Source organism: Rhinatrema bivittatum, chromosome 5 (assembly GCF_901001135.1).
Source record: "Rhinatrema bivittatum chromosome 5, aRhiBiv1.1, whole genome shotgun sequence".
NCBI classification, from domain to species: Eukaryota; Metazoa; Chordata; class Amphibia; order Gymnophiona; family Rhinatrematidae; genus Rhinatrema; species Rhinatrema bivittatum.
In genome coordinates, this window is record NC_042619.1 from 267,075,029 (window position 1) to 267,088,065 (window position 13,037).

A 13,037-nucleotide genomic window follows, 5' to 3' on the forward strand; every position below is an offset into this window, starting at 1 on the left:
GTCTACCCGATTTCTTGGGTATGAGGAAGTATGGGGAATAAAATCCTTCTGATTGGATCCCCGGGGATATTTGTCGTATCGCTTGTTGTTTGCGAAGCAAAGCAATTTCCTCCCCCAATTGTGGTTGAACGCTTTGAATCTTGAGAGTGGAAAGATGAGGTAATATGGCTTTTGTGACAAATTGGAGTTGGTAACCGTGATGTACTATCTCCAAAACCCATTGATCGGATGTTATTCTCTCCCAGGCTGCCAGGCAAGAATGAATCCTGCCGGGTGGTGCTTGATGTGGTGGTGGTGGCTGGGTAACTAACAAGATGGAGTCGATTTCACTGCAGTAACCGGCTGCTGTGCCTGCTGTCTCAGGTTACGTGGTTTACCTCTACATTGGTTTGAGGTATTCTGTTGTGGAGGAGGACGTTAGTAAGCAGGGTAAGGCTGTGTACAAAAGGACTGGTAAGATCTGTAGGGTCTCCTGGCATATGATTGCCGGCGAATAGAGCCACTATAACGATGTGTGGTCGAATAGTGAGGATGTGATGTTAATGATTGTACTGCTAGAGCCTCCTCCTTCAGTTTGCCCACTGTGTCCTGGAATCGTTCTCCGAACAGGTTATCCCCTGTACATGGAAGGTTTGTTAGTTTCTCGTGTAAATCTTCACGTATCGAACTTGAGCGTAACCATGCCAGTCTGCGGGCTGCAATGGCTGATGCAGATGCCCTGGAAGATATTTCATATGCTTCATAGATTGACCTCAAAAGGTGTCGAGAGCACTCCTCCATATGAAGAGGTGGAGGTATTTGATCCGCAGTCGAGGCAAGCATACCTTTTATAGCTTGTATGCACTCATATAGGTATCGTACCATGTAGAATTGATGGTGCATAATTTGGGCATTCAGCACTGAATTATGGTATATTTTCCTGCCAAACTCATCTAAATATTTGTTGTCTTTGCCTGGTGGGTATGAGGAATGTGACTTCGGTTTCTTAAATCTTTGCATCACCGACTCTACTACAATTGAAGCATGAGCTAATTGTGGTATAGAGTACGGTGATGTTTTCCTCATATGGAATTTTATGTCTGTCTTCCTGGATACCGCTGAGATTGCGTAAGGTGTTTCCCAGGATTTCTGTAAGACTGAATGCAGGAGTTCTTGTGGTGGAAGAGATGTTGGTTCTCCTGGAGTATCGAAAATCTTTAGGAGACCAAGTGTTTCTGACCTAGGGTCTGTTTCTTTTTGGACCTCTAGATGCAGTATTGTACCTAGTTTTTCTAGAAATTTTGGGTATGTAAGGTCTTCTGGAGGAGAATACGGCTCCTGATGTTGTTCCTGCGGATCCGATGGGAATCCCGTAGATGATGATGGGGATGTTGATGGCGAAGGAGAATCAAAAGATGTATCCTGTTTATAATTTGGTGAAGTTGGTCGGTTTGTTATGGGAGATGTTTGAGGTTCCACCGACGGTTCTCTATTAGTCTGTGTTTTATGTTCGGGAGAACTGACAGAGGCAATATTAGTCATTTTGAATGATGACTGAAGAGTTTCATAAAGTCCTGCTAAGGATTGAGACAATTGATAAAATGCCTCTTTTGTACGAGGGGCATTATTTACGATCATCTAATTCTTGTGACTCACATGCTTTGGGTTGCACTGGAGTGTTCTGAGGTAAAGTACTGGATATTTTCTGGTCTCTCTGTTTTTTGTCGCCTATTATGTCCCTCAAATCCTCTGAAGCTATAGAAGCATTAGAGGAAGCAACTTGTATTACCTCTCTGTCAGGCCGATACAGTAAAGTGGGGCCGCGGTTACCCCGCTCCTAACCCACTTTCTACTCACTTTCCGGCCGCGTTAGCCCTTCCTGCGATACACTATCCCCTTTAACCCATCCTTACCGCCTTACCGTCACGCACGCCCGTCTATGTGATTTCATTGGCTGGAGCGCCCAAATTGATGGGCGCTCAGCCAATGAAAGCACGCCCGTCTATGTGCTTTCATTGGCTGGAGCACCCAAATTGACGGGCGCTCAGGCCAATGAAAGTACGCTTCGCTTCCCTCACAACCTTGCAGCCCCTGTCGGGGGCACTGCCCTGGGGAAGGGGATTCACTCAGTACTCGCGCCTCTCAACCACAGCTGGGTTCTCCGGGGGGGGGGGAGGATTTTTCCTCCAGGAGAACCTGGACCTGCGAGGGGAGGACCGCTGCAAGCCATTTTCGCCGCCAGCTGCCCCCTCCAGAGGGCGGCAGAGAAGGGAAGGGGCTGAAAAGCAACAAAAGGTAAGTTGGCACATGTCGAGCCGCTTCGGGAGGAGGGGATTTTCGGTTTTTAGGTTTTCATGGGTTAAAGTTGGGATCCACTTCCTGGTGCCTGTCATTTCAAATGTCATTTGAAATGACAGGTACCAGCACACCTAGGGTACTGTATAGGCGCTGTATTAAGCGCCTATACAGTAAAATGGGTTGTGCGGGCCTAACGCTTCGCCTAACGCTTTGCAGACGCGGCTTGCATTTGCAAGCAATTTAAATAGAGTATCGAGCGGTATGTGATCAGAACAGTGCGTGGGGCAAACGAGGGCGCGCCTGGCACTGCCGCACTCTTTCTAACGCGGCCTTACTGTATCGACCTGTGTGGGAGAAGGTATTTGAAGTTGGTACATGAGATGATTTAGAAGTCGAAGGGCTTACTTCCCATGTTGCACTCCTCTTTGCCGACTTTATGTGGTGGGAATGTCGTGAGTGCTTATGATAATAGTGCGACAACGAGTCTGAAGGACTTCTACATGAAGACAGTGATCGCTTTCTACGTTTTATTGTAAACTCTGTCAAAGTAGCTCTCAAAGAAAGGGAAGTACCCGAATGAGGTGGAGTTATTGATGGAGAGGACGAAGAAGACATTTGTGAGGGTCCACGTCGTCTTTTCAACTCATTATGTAGTACATGAGATGGGTGCTCATGTGTCTTGTGCGCCGATTTAGACTTGTGCGCGGATCTAGACTTGCGCACATGGGGTAGATTTTATAAATTTGCGCAAGGGCGTACTTTTGTTCGCGCACCAGGCGCGAACAAAAGTACGCTGGATTTTATAAGATACGCTCGTAGCCGCGCGTATCTTATAAAATCCGGAGTCGGCGCACGCGCAAGGGGGTGCACATTTGTGCAAACTGCGCGCGCCGAGCCCGGCGCGCGTTGCCTGTTCCCTCCTAGGCCGCTCCGAAATCGGAGCGGCCTCGGAGGGAACTTTCCTTCGCCCTTCCCCCACCTTCCCCTCCCTTCCCCTATCCTAACCCACCCCCCCGGCCCTATCTAAACCCCCCCCCCCACCTTTGTTGCCAGATTTACACCTGCTGAAAGCATGGCGCGCCATCACCCGACCCGGGGGCTGGTCCAGAGGCCTCGACCACGCCCCCGGGCCGGCACCATGCCCCCGGTCCCGCCCCGAACCGTCCCTGACCCCAGTCCTGCCCCGAACCGTCCCTGACCCCAGTCCCACCCCCGGACACGCCCCTCCCCGCCCCTTTTACGAAGCCCCGGGGCTGTGCGCGCGCCGGCGGCCTATGCAAAATAGGTGAACCGGCGCGCGAGGGCCCTGCGCAAGTAAATCTGGCCGGATTTACGCACGCAGGGCATTTAAAATCCGGCCCATATTTTTTTGTTTCCATGCACACAAGAGTTATCGGCGCCGATGTCTCTGGCACCATGCACGCAGATATGTTTGGCTCCGGATGCGGAGGTAGTATCTGCGCCGTGCGCTCATGTGGTGTCGGCGTCATGTGCGCAGATGTGGACGGCGCTGTGCGTGTAAGTGATTGTGATCTGGTCCTAGGCATCGGTAACATCGGTCGTGGCCATCCGTGACCGACATTACCTTGCCGCAATTACAGGGTTTAAACCCCGTTTTTGACATGCTTTTTTTTTTTTTTAAACTGAGGAGAAGAACAGCTCCGTGTGCGATCCTGCGCACGGAAAGAACAGACTGAGGAGATTCTGTTACTTTCCTGTGCGGGAACACACGCGCAGCCGCAGAGAGCAAAGCTCTGATCTCTGCTTTGACAAGCTCCGCCTCCCAGACCTGATTGACAGATCCCATGACAGCATGGCTAATTCAGCCCTGCTATCGACAGGAAAACAGTTGACAGAAACAGCAAAATTAAAAGCTTTGTAAAAAGGCTGAATTTAAAAGAATTCTTAGCTCTGCCAAGTAAGTTGGACTGCAGCCTCTCCCTTCTCTTTCAAAGCAGACTGGCTAGAAGCTGGGACTGATCACCTTCTATGATGCATTAAGTCAGCTTCTAAGTAGCTGTTAAAAGCTGCCCTTAATTATTTTTTCGGTTGGTATATTTTATGATTTCTTTGGAACAGACTACCACACAACAAATTAAATCTGTTATAGCAGTATCTGGAGAAATAGGCACATAAGATTAGCACTATACAGAAACAGCAAAATTAAAAGCTTTGAAAAAAAAAAGCTCTGTTGGGGGTTCACAGTAGTGAAGAGAGAGGTAGAAAAGAGGAGATTCCTAGCAGGAGAAGAATCCGCTCCCAATCGCTACACGGGAAAGGCGAAAACTGAGAGGAGACTGCTGATCAAGCAGGAAGGCACCGCGCAGGTGTGCAGCAGCAAAGGTTTACGGAGAAGTTCCCGACGCAAGCCACCAGAAAGCACTTCCAGAAAGTACGGCTAATTCAGCCTGCTTATCTGCGGAAAAAGATGAAGACCCATTAGTTTTACTCCTTGATGATTCAGACAGGCCTTTTTCTAGAAGATACTGGATCCATGACACAGGCAGATGGATTGTCCTCTGTAAGGACTCATAAATGAGCTTATCCTGCCTATACTTAGTTGCCCATGGGTACAACCTTCCACAAGTTTTACAGTTTGACATGTCGTGTTCCAGTCCTAAACAAAAAAAAAAACAAAACCCTCCACATGAGGAATGTAAACCAATCACAACAAATCTACCAACATTCCCACTAAATATTATTTCATATGATGTATATATATATGGACTGAATGGAACAGAAAAATGTTTTGAAAAGGGAAGGTGGGGTTTCATCCTAAGGAAACAATAAGTTCCATCCAGGTAACCCATGGCATTTATTCATAATCATAAACACCCAACCAACCACCCATTAGTTTAAATTAAACAGTCAATATTTTGCTTAATTTATGCATCAAGGAAAAAAAAATTTGTATATGTTATAAAAACACCCTAAAAAATGCAAAACAGGTTCCCAGCAATCCAAAAAATGATTTTTTATTTTTTTTTAACAATACTTGCGCTGTCCCACTGGGGAATATACTTGCACTCTCACAAAAAAAATGTCATCAAACCCCAATATGGCCCCAGTGGTACAGCGCAAGTATTGTTTAAAAAAAAATCATTTTTTGGATTGCCGGGAACCTGCTTTGTATTTTTTAGGGTGTTTTTATAAAATATACAAAAATTTAAAAAATGGTTTTCCTTGATGCATAAATTAAATAAAATATTGACTGAACTAATGGGTGGTTGATTGGGTGTCTACGAGTATGAATGCATGCCATGGGTTAACTGGATGGAACCTTTTGTTGGCTTAGTATGAAACCCCACCTTCCATTTTCAAAATTTGTTTTCTATTTCATTCAGTCAATATATATAAATTATATGAAATAATATTCAGACGGAATGTTGGCAGGTTTGTTGTGTTCCAGTCCTAGCCATCTCAAACATAATAAGTGCAGGATAGCATTAGCCATTTTGTGACTAAGTTCATCTCTTGAAAGGCTGCTTTCCCTGACATCATGATAGTGAAAAAAGATTTCTTTAAAAAAAAAATAAAAAAAATAAAAAATAAATAATAAAGAAGAAAATAGAAAATAGAAAAGAAATTAGTAGTTTTGGAAAAGATCCATCCCCCCCCCCCAGAGAGAAAAAAAACTACAGACCAGTGAGGGGAAAATTAAAGCTATGTTCTGTTCCAGCAGAGAAAAAAATGCACAATAAGACTCAAGTGAGGACAGTGCATGGGAATTCCCATGCCTGCTCAGAAGTTTTTGAGATAGGAGAGAGCATATCCATATAGGTACCATTGAATGATGACACATCACTTGTGTGGCTAATTTGTATCTTACTTCTCCATGGAGATCATCAAAATCTAGGCCCAGGCAGCAATAGCAAAATGAATGGGTTTAGTGATAGATATGTGATGCCCACGCCCATAAGTCTTTTGGCCTTGAGCTTTACCATTTTCTTTTTTTATTAAGGTAGAACTGAAAAGTTCTGTTGAGGAGCTACAAAGGCACCAAATGTGAACTCAATGTAAAAACAAGGCCAAAAACGTTTTGAGGGAGATTGGAATACATCTGTGCAGTAGCTTGGACAAAGAAAAACTGAGGGGCTCATGAGGAAGCGAACAAACAGAAACCCCCATGCATGTTCAATAAGATTTTTACTAAGCTCTTAGCACTGTCAGATGACTCCTTCCACACATCATGACTGATTCATGCCTGCTTGTCAATGGAGAAAAAACAAAAACTACCACATTCAAGACTGTGAAGAGTCATAGGCAGCTTGAAATATGTTATAAAATAAAGAACCTAACCATGTAATTCATATAACCAAGACATAAAGCAAAGGCTTACCCGAATATAGGGATCTTCCATGTGCAACACTGCACTCCTAGAATAAGTATATATTGGCAACGATGAAGACAGAAATATTCTAACAAGTAAGATTAAAACAATATTAGAAGCAGCATAAAGTTTAAAACTAGGATGCCCAAACTCTGTCATTGATGGCTGCAATCCAGTTAAGTTTTCAGGATCCCGAAAATAAATATGCATGAGATCTATTTGCATATAATAGAGATAGTACATACAAATAAATCTCATGCATATTTATTAATAGGAAATCCTAAAAAGCTAACTGAGTTGTGATACTTGAGGACCAAGTTTGGGCAGCCCTTGTTTAAAAGAACACAGTCAAATATCATCATTGTGCAATTTACATTACAATTTACTGTTGCGAGGATTAGTTAAAACAACAAGTTTTCTTACCATAAATGTTGTTTTCCTTAGATAGCAGAATGAATTAGCCATGATATGTGGGTGATGTCATCCGGCAGCACCAAACAGACTCATCTCTCCTAGCTGACAGAACCTTTAGCTCTGCTGAACATGTGCAGGAATTCCTGCATGGGCATTGACTAGCGAGTCTCCTCAGTTGATATTAAAGCTAATCCTATCTAGGTAACCAACTTTCAGAAAGGTATTTAGCATGACTAATACACCCTGATATCTATGGAAAACACTGTTTACGGTGAGCAAACGTGTTCTTTCCATTGAAAAATAGGTTGAATTAGCTAGGATACGCGGGAAATCCCAAGCTGAGGGTTGCAGCAGAGCATTTACTGAGTAAGCAACCTGGACTAGACCATGGAGAGTAGACTTCTGTGAGAATAGGTTGCACAAAACTGCTTGTCTGAATTTACTATCAGTCCTCATGATGACTAGACAACAGTGGGATGTAAAAGTGTGTACTGAAGACCACATTGCAGATATCTTCAAAAAGAACCGCTTGGAGGTGAGCAATGGAAGAAGCCATAGTTCTAACTTGATGAGCTTTGACAGAGTCTGTGATTTGCAGTACTGCAACTGTTTAGCTATGCTGAATGCAGTCTGCTATCCAGTCAGACAAGGTACATTTGGTGACTGCTAAGTCAAACTTATTAGGATCGTAAGATATGAAGAGCTGTGAAATATGGCAATGCAGCTAAGTTCTTTTCTTGAAGTAGGATAAGTTTCTTTTGCAATCCAAAGTATGACTGGTTTACTCTCCTTCAGGCACATGGGGTATCAGAAAGAAGGTAGACAATATGATGGATTTAATAATATGGAAAGCCAAGAGGACTTTTGGATGTGTGTGGAAATACATCTCTGGAAGCACAGCCTCTTGTAAGAGTACAACAGGCGTCTTACAGAAGAGGGCTGCTCAGGCCCCATCTAGAGCGATTGGACTGCCATATTATGTTCTTTTATTTGAGTGACTTTTTCTCCAAACAGCTCACTCAGAAAAGGCACATCTGTCAACTTTTCATGAATGTCATTATGAATGCTGTTAGCTCTTAACCAGGCCATTCATTGTGCTCCAATCAAGGCAGATAAGGTACGCAATATAGCATCAAGTAATTCATAGACAGAACCAGGATTTTTATTTTATTATTTATTTATTGACTGATTTTATATACTGTCGTTTGGAGGAATCATCACAATGGTTTACATAATTAGAGAGGGCAATACTAATTACATAAATAATGTAAAAGAAAGTAATAGTATAAATAAATAACATCAGAACTACAATGATAATAAGTAGTAGCAGCAATAATAGATAAGATACAAATAAAATAAAATATGAAATAAAAAAGAGCAATTAAAAGAGAGGAATCAATAAAATTAAGTGAGCTAATTGAGAAATAAAATATAAAAGAGCTGGTATGTTAATAAGGCTGACAGTTGCGTTGTTTACTGAGGTTCAGTGTAAGCCTTGTTAAAAAGACATGTCTTTAGTTCTTTTTTAAACAGTTTAAGATTCCCTTGTAAATGGAGTTCGGGCAGCAAGGAATTCCAAATTTTTGACCCCGCAATCAAGATGGCTCTAGTTCTAACCTGAGTCATGTGGGCTGAATGAATAGAAGGTATAGTAAACAGTCCCTTAATGGCAGATCTTAGGTAACGTTGTGTAGTGTGGAGACGGATGGATGTATTCAGCCAATCAGTTTGTTCTTCGTATATGATTTTATGTATAATGCACAGAATTTTGTAATCTATGCGGAACTTCACAGGTAGCCAGTGTAAGAATATTAATACTGGTGTGATATGATCACATTTATTTATTTATTTATTTATGTATTTAGAAAGTCTTCTATACCGATGTTAGTCGAAACATCACCTCGGTTTACATGGAACAAAAGCAACAGAAATTACAAGTAACAGGGGAAGGGGAAGGGTAAGGGTAAGGTACATTTCTTAGTACCTGTTAAAATTCTGCTGATGTATTTTGAAGTATTTGTAGGGGATGTATCGTGGATAGTGGAAGGCCGATTAATAGCGAATTGCAGTAGTCAATGTTAGCAAATAACAGTAGTTGCAAAACTGTTCTAAAATCAGATTAATTTAGGAGGGGTTTTAGTCGTTTGAGTGTTTAGTTTTTAATAACCTTCTTTTAATTTAATGGAAATATGCTTCTTGAAGTTGAGTTCCCTATCAATAATTATGATTAAATCACGAGTATGTGTCACGATTGTTATTTCAGTTAATTTATCGTCTAATTTTAATGTAGGGGGGTTGTTATACAATGGTCTCCTATCTAATATGATAACTTCAGTTTTGTTAATATTGAGCATAGTTTCATGTGTGTGAGTAACTGCTTGATAATAGATAAATACAAGGCTGTTTTTTTAAATGTAGCTTCCAGTGAGTTTTCAATTGGAATTAAGATCTGTATATCATCTGCATAGATATAGTATGTAAGTCCAAGGCTAGACAGCAAGTGACAGATGGGTAACATATATATGTTAAATAATGTGGCGGAAAGTGAAGAGCCTTGTGGAACTCCAGTGTTGAGGTTTATTTTGTCTAAGAGAGTATTCTTAATTTTGACCTGAAAAATAATCGGTTCGAAAGGTATGATGCAAACCATTGTAATGTGGTATTTGCTAGACCGATTTCAGATAATCTAATCTATCGAGTAATATTGAGTGGTTGATCATGTCGAAAGCTGCGGATAAATCAAGGAGTATTAATAGCTAGAGATGTGAATCGGAACTGATATCGGATCCGATTCTGGTTCCGATTCACATCTATAGAGATGTGAATCGGAACTGATATCGGATCCGATTCTGGTTCCGATTCACATCTCTATTAATAGCTTTGTCCGTTATCAAATCCTCTGAGTACCATGTCTGTTAATGCCAATAAAAGTGTTTCTGTGCTAAAATGCTTTCTAAAGCCAAACTGTGTAGGATATAGGATATTATTGTTTTCAAAGTGCTCTGATGTTACGATCTGTGGGTATGTGGGCCCTGGGCCAAGGTGAGAGATGGTACTGCCACGGGGAGGAGCCCCGTGAGCCTCACCATCGGAAGGCGAGGTCTCAGCTGCTGGGTGAGTAGAACAGCAGGTACTGGAGAGAGAGAGAGAGAAAGCAGAGAGAAGTAGAGCGACACTGCCCGCGGGGCGGGGAGTGTATCAAGAAGTAACACAGACACAGAGATGACACAGGGTCTGTGAAGTGGGGTATACCCAAAGAGGTTTCTTCTGTAGAGATGATACGGCAATGGTCCGCAGAGCGGGGTACACCGATGAGGATTCCTCAGTAGAGATGGTATGGCAGTGGTCCGCAGGGCGGCGAAACTGATGAGGGTTCCTCAGTAGAGATGATACAGTAATGGTCCGTGACCGTAGTACTCACTGTAGAAGTAGCGATGGTTCCAGAGGAAGCCCCCAGGGAACGGGGCAAGCAGTGGTCCTGGTTGCAAGGCCCTCCAAGGAGCGGATAGCCAGAGACGAGGAAAGGGCCCCTGAGGAGTGGGTACCTCAGACGTCTCACGCCGAGGAAGCAGGAGCTGGAACGGGAAGTCCGTACTGAGCGAAGCGGATTCAGCAATGAGGGAATTTGTTGCCAAATCATAGGCAAACAGGGACAGCCGGCTTAAGAGTCCACGATGAATGACGTCATCCGGGGGGGAATGCCCCCGAGGATCCCACCATGACGTGCATAAGACTGGCCCAAGAGAGCGTGTGCACGCCTAAGGAACTCCAAATGCAAGATGGCGGTCAGCGGCATCCACACCGTCCAGGGAGGCCCTGGAACGGGGGTGGGCAGGCCAGTGATAGCTGGCGGAGGCCGTGAGTCTATCAATGGAGTCAGTGCAATGAGGCAAGAGGTGAGCAACAGCGGTTGCAGCCATCTGCGACTGACGGGCGTAACAGTACCCCCCTTCTTAGGGCCCCCTCCCCGTAGGTTTGGGTTTTCTTGGGTGAGAAGCATGGAACTGCTTGATCAGTTCTTTGTCTAGGAAATTGACTGCAGGCTCCCAACTGTTCTCTTCGGGACCAAATCCTTCCCACAAGATCAAATATTCCCATCGCTTCCCACACTTCCTCACATCCAGGATGTCCTGTACCTGATAGGTAATGTCCCCTTCTGATGCCAGAGGTTGGGGCTCAGGTGGTTTCTTGGAGAACTCGGACAAGATGAGAGGCTTTAATAGTGAGATGTGGAAGCGTTATGAATCTTGAGCGATGTGGGTAGGCGGAGACTGTAAGTGACCAGGACCAGCCAGCGAAGTACAGGAAAAGGCCTGATGTATGTGGGAGCGAAGCGGGCTGAAGGCAGTTTCAAGCGAATAAAGCGAGTGCTGAGCCACACCTTGTCTCCAGGGTTAAACTGTGGAGCTGCCCGATGATGGGCATCGTAGAACTTCTTTGACTTCTGGGCAGCTTGCTGTAGAAGTTCTTTGGTGTGCTCCCAAAGTTGTTGTAACTCTTGGGCAGAAGCCTGCGCCGCTGAAGCAGGCAAAGACAGAGGTAGTGGAAGAGGAGAAAGAGGCTGGCGTCCGTATACTATGTGAAAGGGTGATGAACCAGTAGATGCAGACTGGTGGGAGTTTAAGGCGAACTCGATCTAGGGTAGTAAGTCAGACCAGTCATTCTGCCGAGAGTTCACATACGCCCAAAGAAACTGCTTCTGGGTTCTGTCTGATCATTGGCATAAGGGTCATAGGCCGATGTGAGGTCCAATGCAATATCAAACTTTTTACAAAGTGACCTCCAAAACCTGGCCGTAAATTGAACACCTTGATCAGAGAGTATGTGTCTTGGGAGTCCGTGGAGGTGAAAGATGTGGCGAATGAACAATTTTGCTAATTCTGGGGCTGAAGAAAAACCAGGTAATGCCACAAAATGAGTCATCTTTGAAAATCGGTCCACGGCAACCCAAATGGTGTTGTTGCCACTGGAAGGAAGTAGGTCCACAATGAAATGTGGCTATGTGTGTCCACGGCTCACTAGGTGCAGGAAGAGGTTGTAGGAGACGCCAAGGATGGCCCGCCAGTGATTTCTGACGAGCACAAGTGGGACATGATTCCACATATGCTTGAGCGTCTTTCTTCATGGTTGGCCACCAACAGAATCTCTGGAGAGTAGAGTTTTAGCTTGTCCGGGGTGGCCTGCCAGCAAGGAATCATGTGCCCAGCGGAGGATTTTCCTACGAAGTGGTCGAGGAACCACCATCTTCCCAGATGGCACTGAGAGTGTGGTGGAGAGGAGAACTTTAGTCGGATCAATAATGTGCCATAGGATATCCGGAACGTCTTCTGTGGTGAAAGAGTGAGAGAGTGCATCGGCTTGAGTGTTCTTATTGGCTGGCCGGTATAGTAGTAGGAAACTGAACCGAGTAAAAAAGAGATCATCGGGCTTACCTATGATTAAGGCGTTGAGCATGGTGCAGGTACTCGAGGTTCTTGTGGTCAGTATATACCGTGATCTGGTGCTGCGCTCCCTCGAGCCAGGGACGCCACTCCTTGAAGACCAGTTTAATCACCAGTAATTCCTTGATTCCGATTCCATAATTACGCTCAGCCGGGGAGAAGAAAGAGCATGGGTGCAAAGTGTGATTGGCTGAATGCTGGCGGAGCCCAGCACCAACACCGACGTCTGAAGGGTCGTCGGGGGTCGAGATGACGCAAGCATGGTTCTCGTAGGAACACCTCCTTGAGCTCCTGGAAGGCAATCACGGCCTCGGGTGACCACTGAGAGGGGTTGGCTCCCTTACGAGTCATGGCTGTGACTGGGGCAGTCAGTGTTGAAAAAAGATGGATGAACGACCTGTAGTAGTTCGTAAACTGAAGAAATCTTCGGAGCGCCTTAAGGCCCGTTAGTTGAGGCCAGTTACGAATACTATTGATTTTCTGTGGGTCCATCTGAAAACCCTGGCTTGAGACCACAGCCTAGAAAAGGGACTGTCTCCTGGTCGAAAGAGCATTTCTCCAGCTTAACATATAAC

General features: G+C 44.5%; 1 protein-coding gene across 4 annotated transcripts in view; it reads right to left on the reverse strand.

Moving 5' to 3' along the window:
• Positions 1 to 13,037, reverse strand: part of LOC115092724 (disintegrin and metalloproteinase domain-containing protein 20-like) — a 229,901-nt gene that overhangs the window by 60,403 nt on the left and 156,461 nt on the right. Inside the window, exon 4 of one of the 4 annotated variants that reach the window (XM_029603981.1) lies at positions 6,617 to 6,653. The exons of 2 other annotated variants lie outside the window; for them this stretch is intronic. In XM_029603981.1, coding sequence (XP_029459841.1) covers positions 6,617 to 6,653 — 37 coding nt within the window. Of the gene's footprint in view, positions 1 to 6,616; positions 6,696 to 13,037 lie in introns of all 4 variants that reach the window. One more of the 4 variants, XM_029603980.1, reaches the window with a different exon arrangement.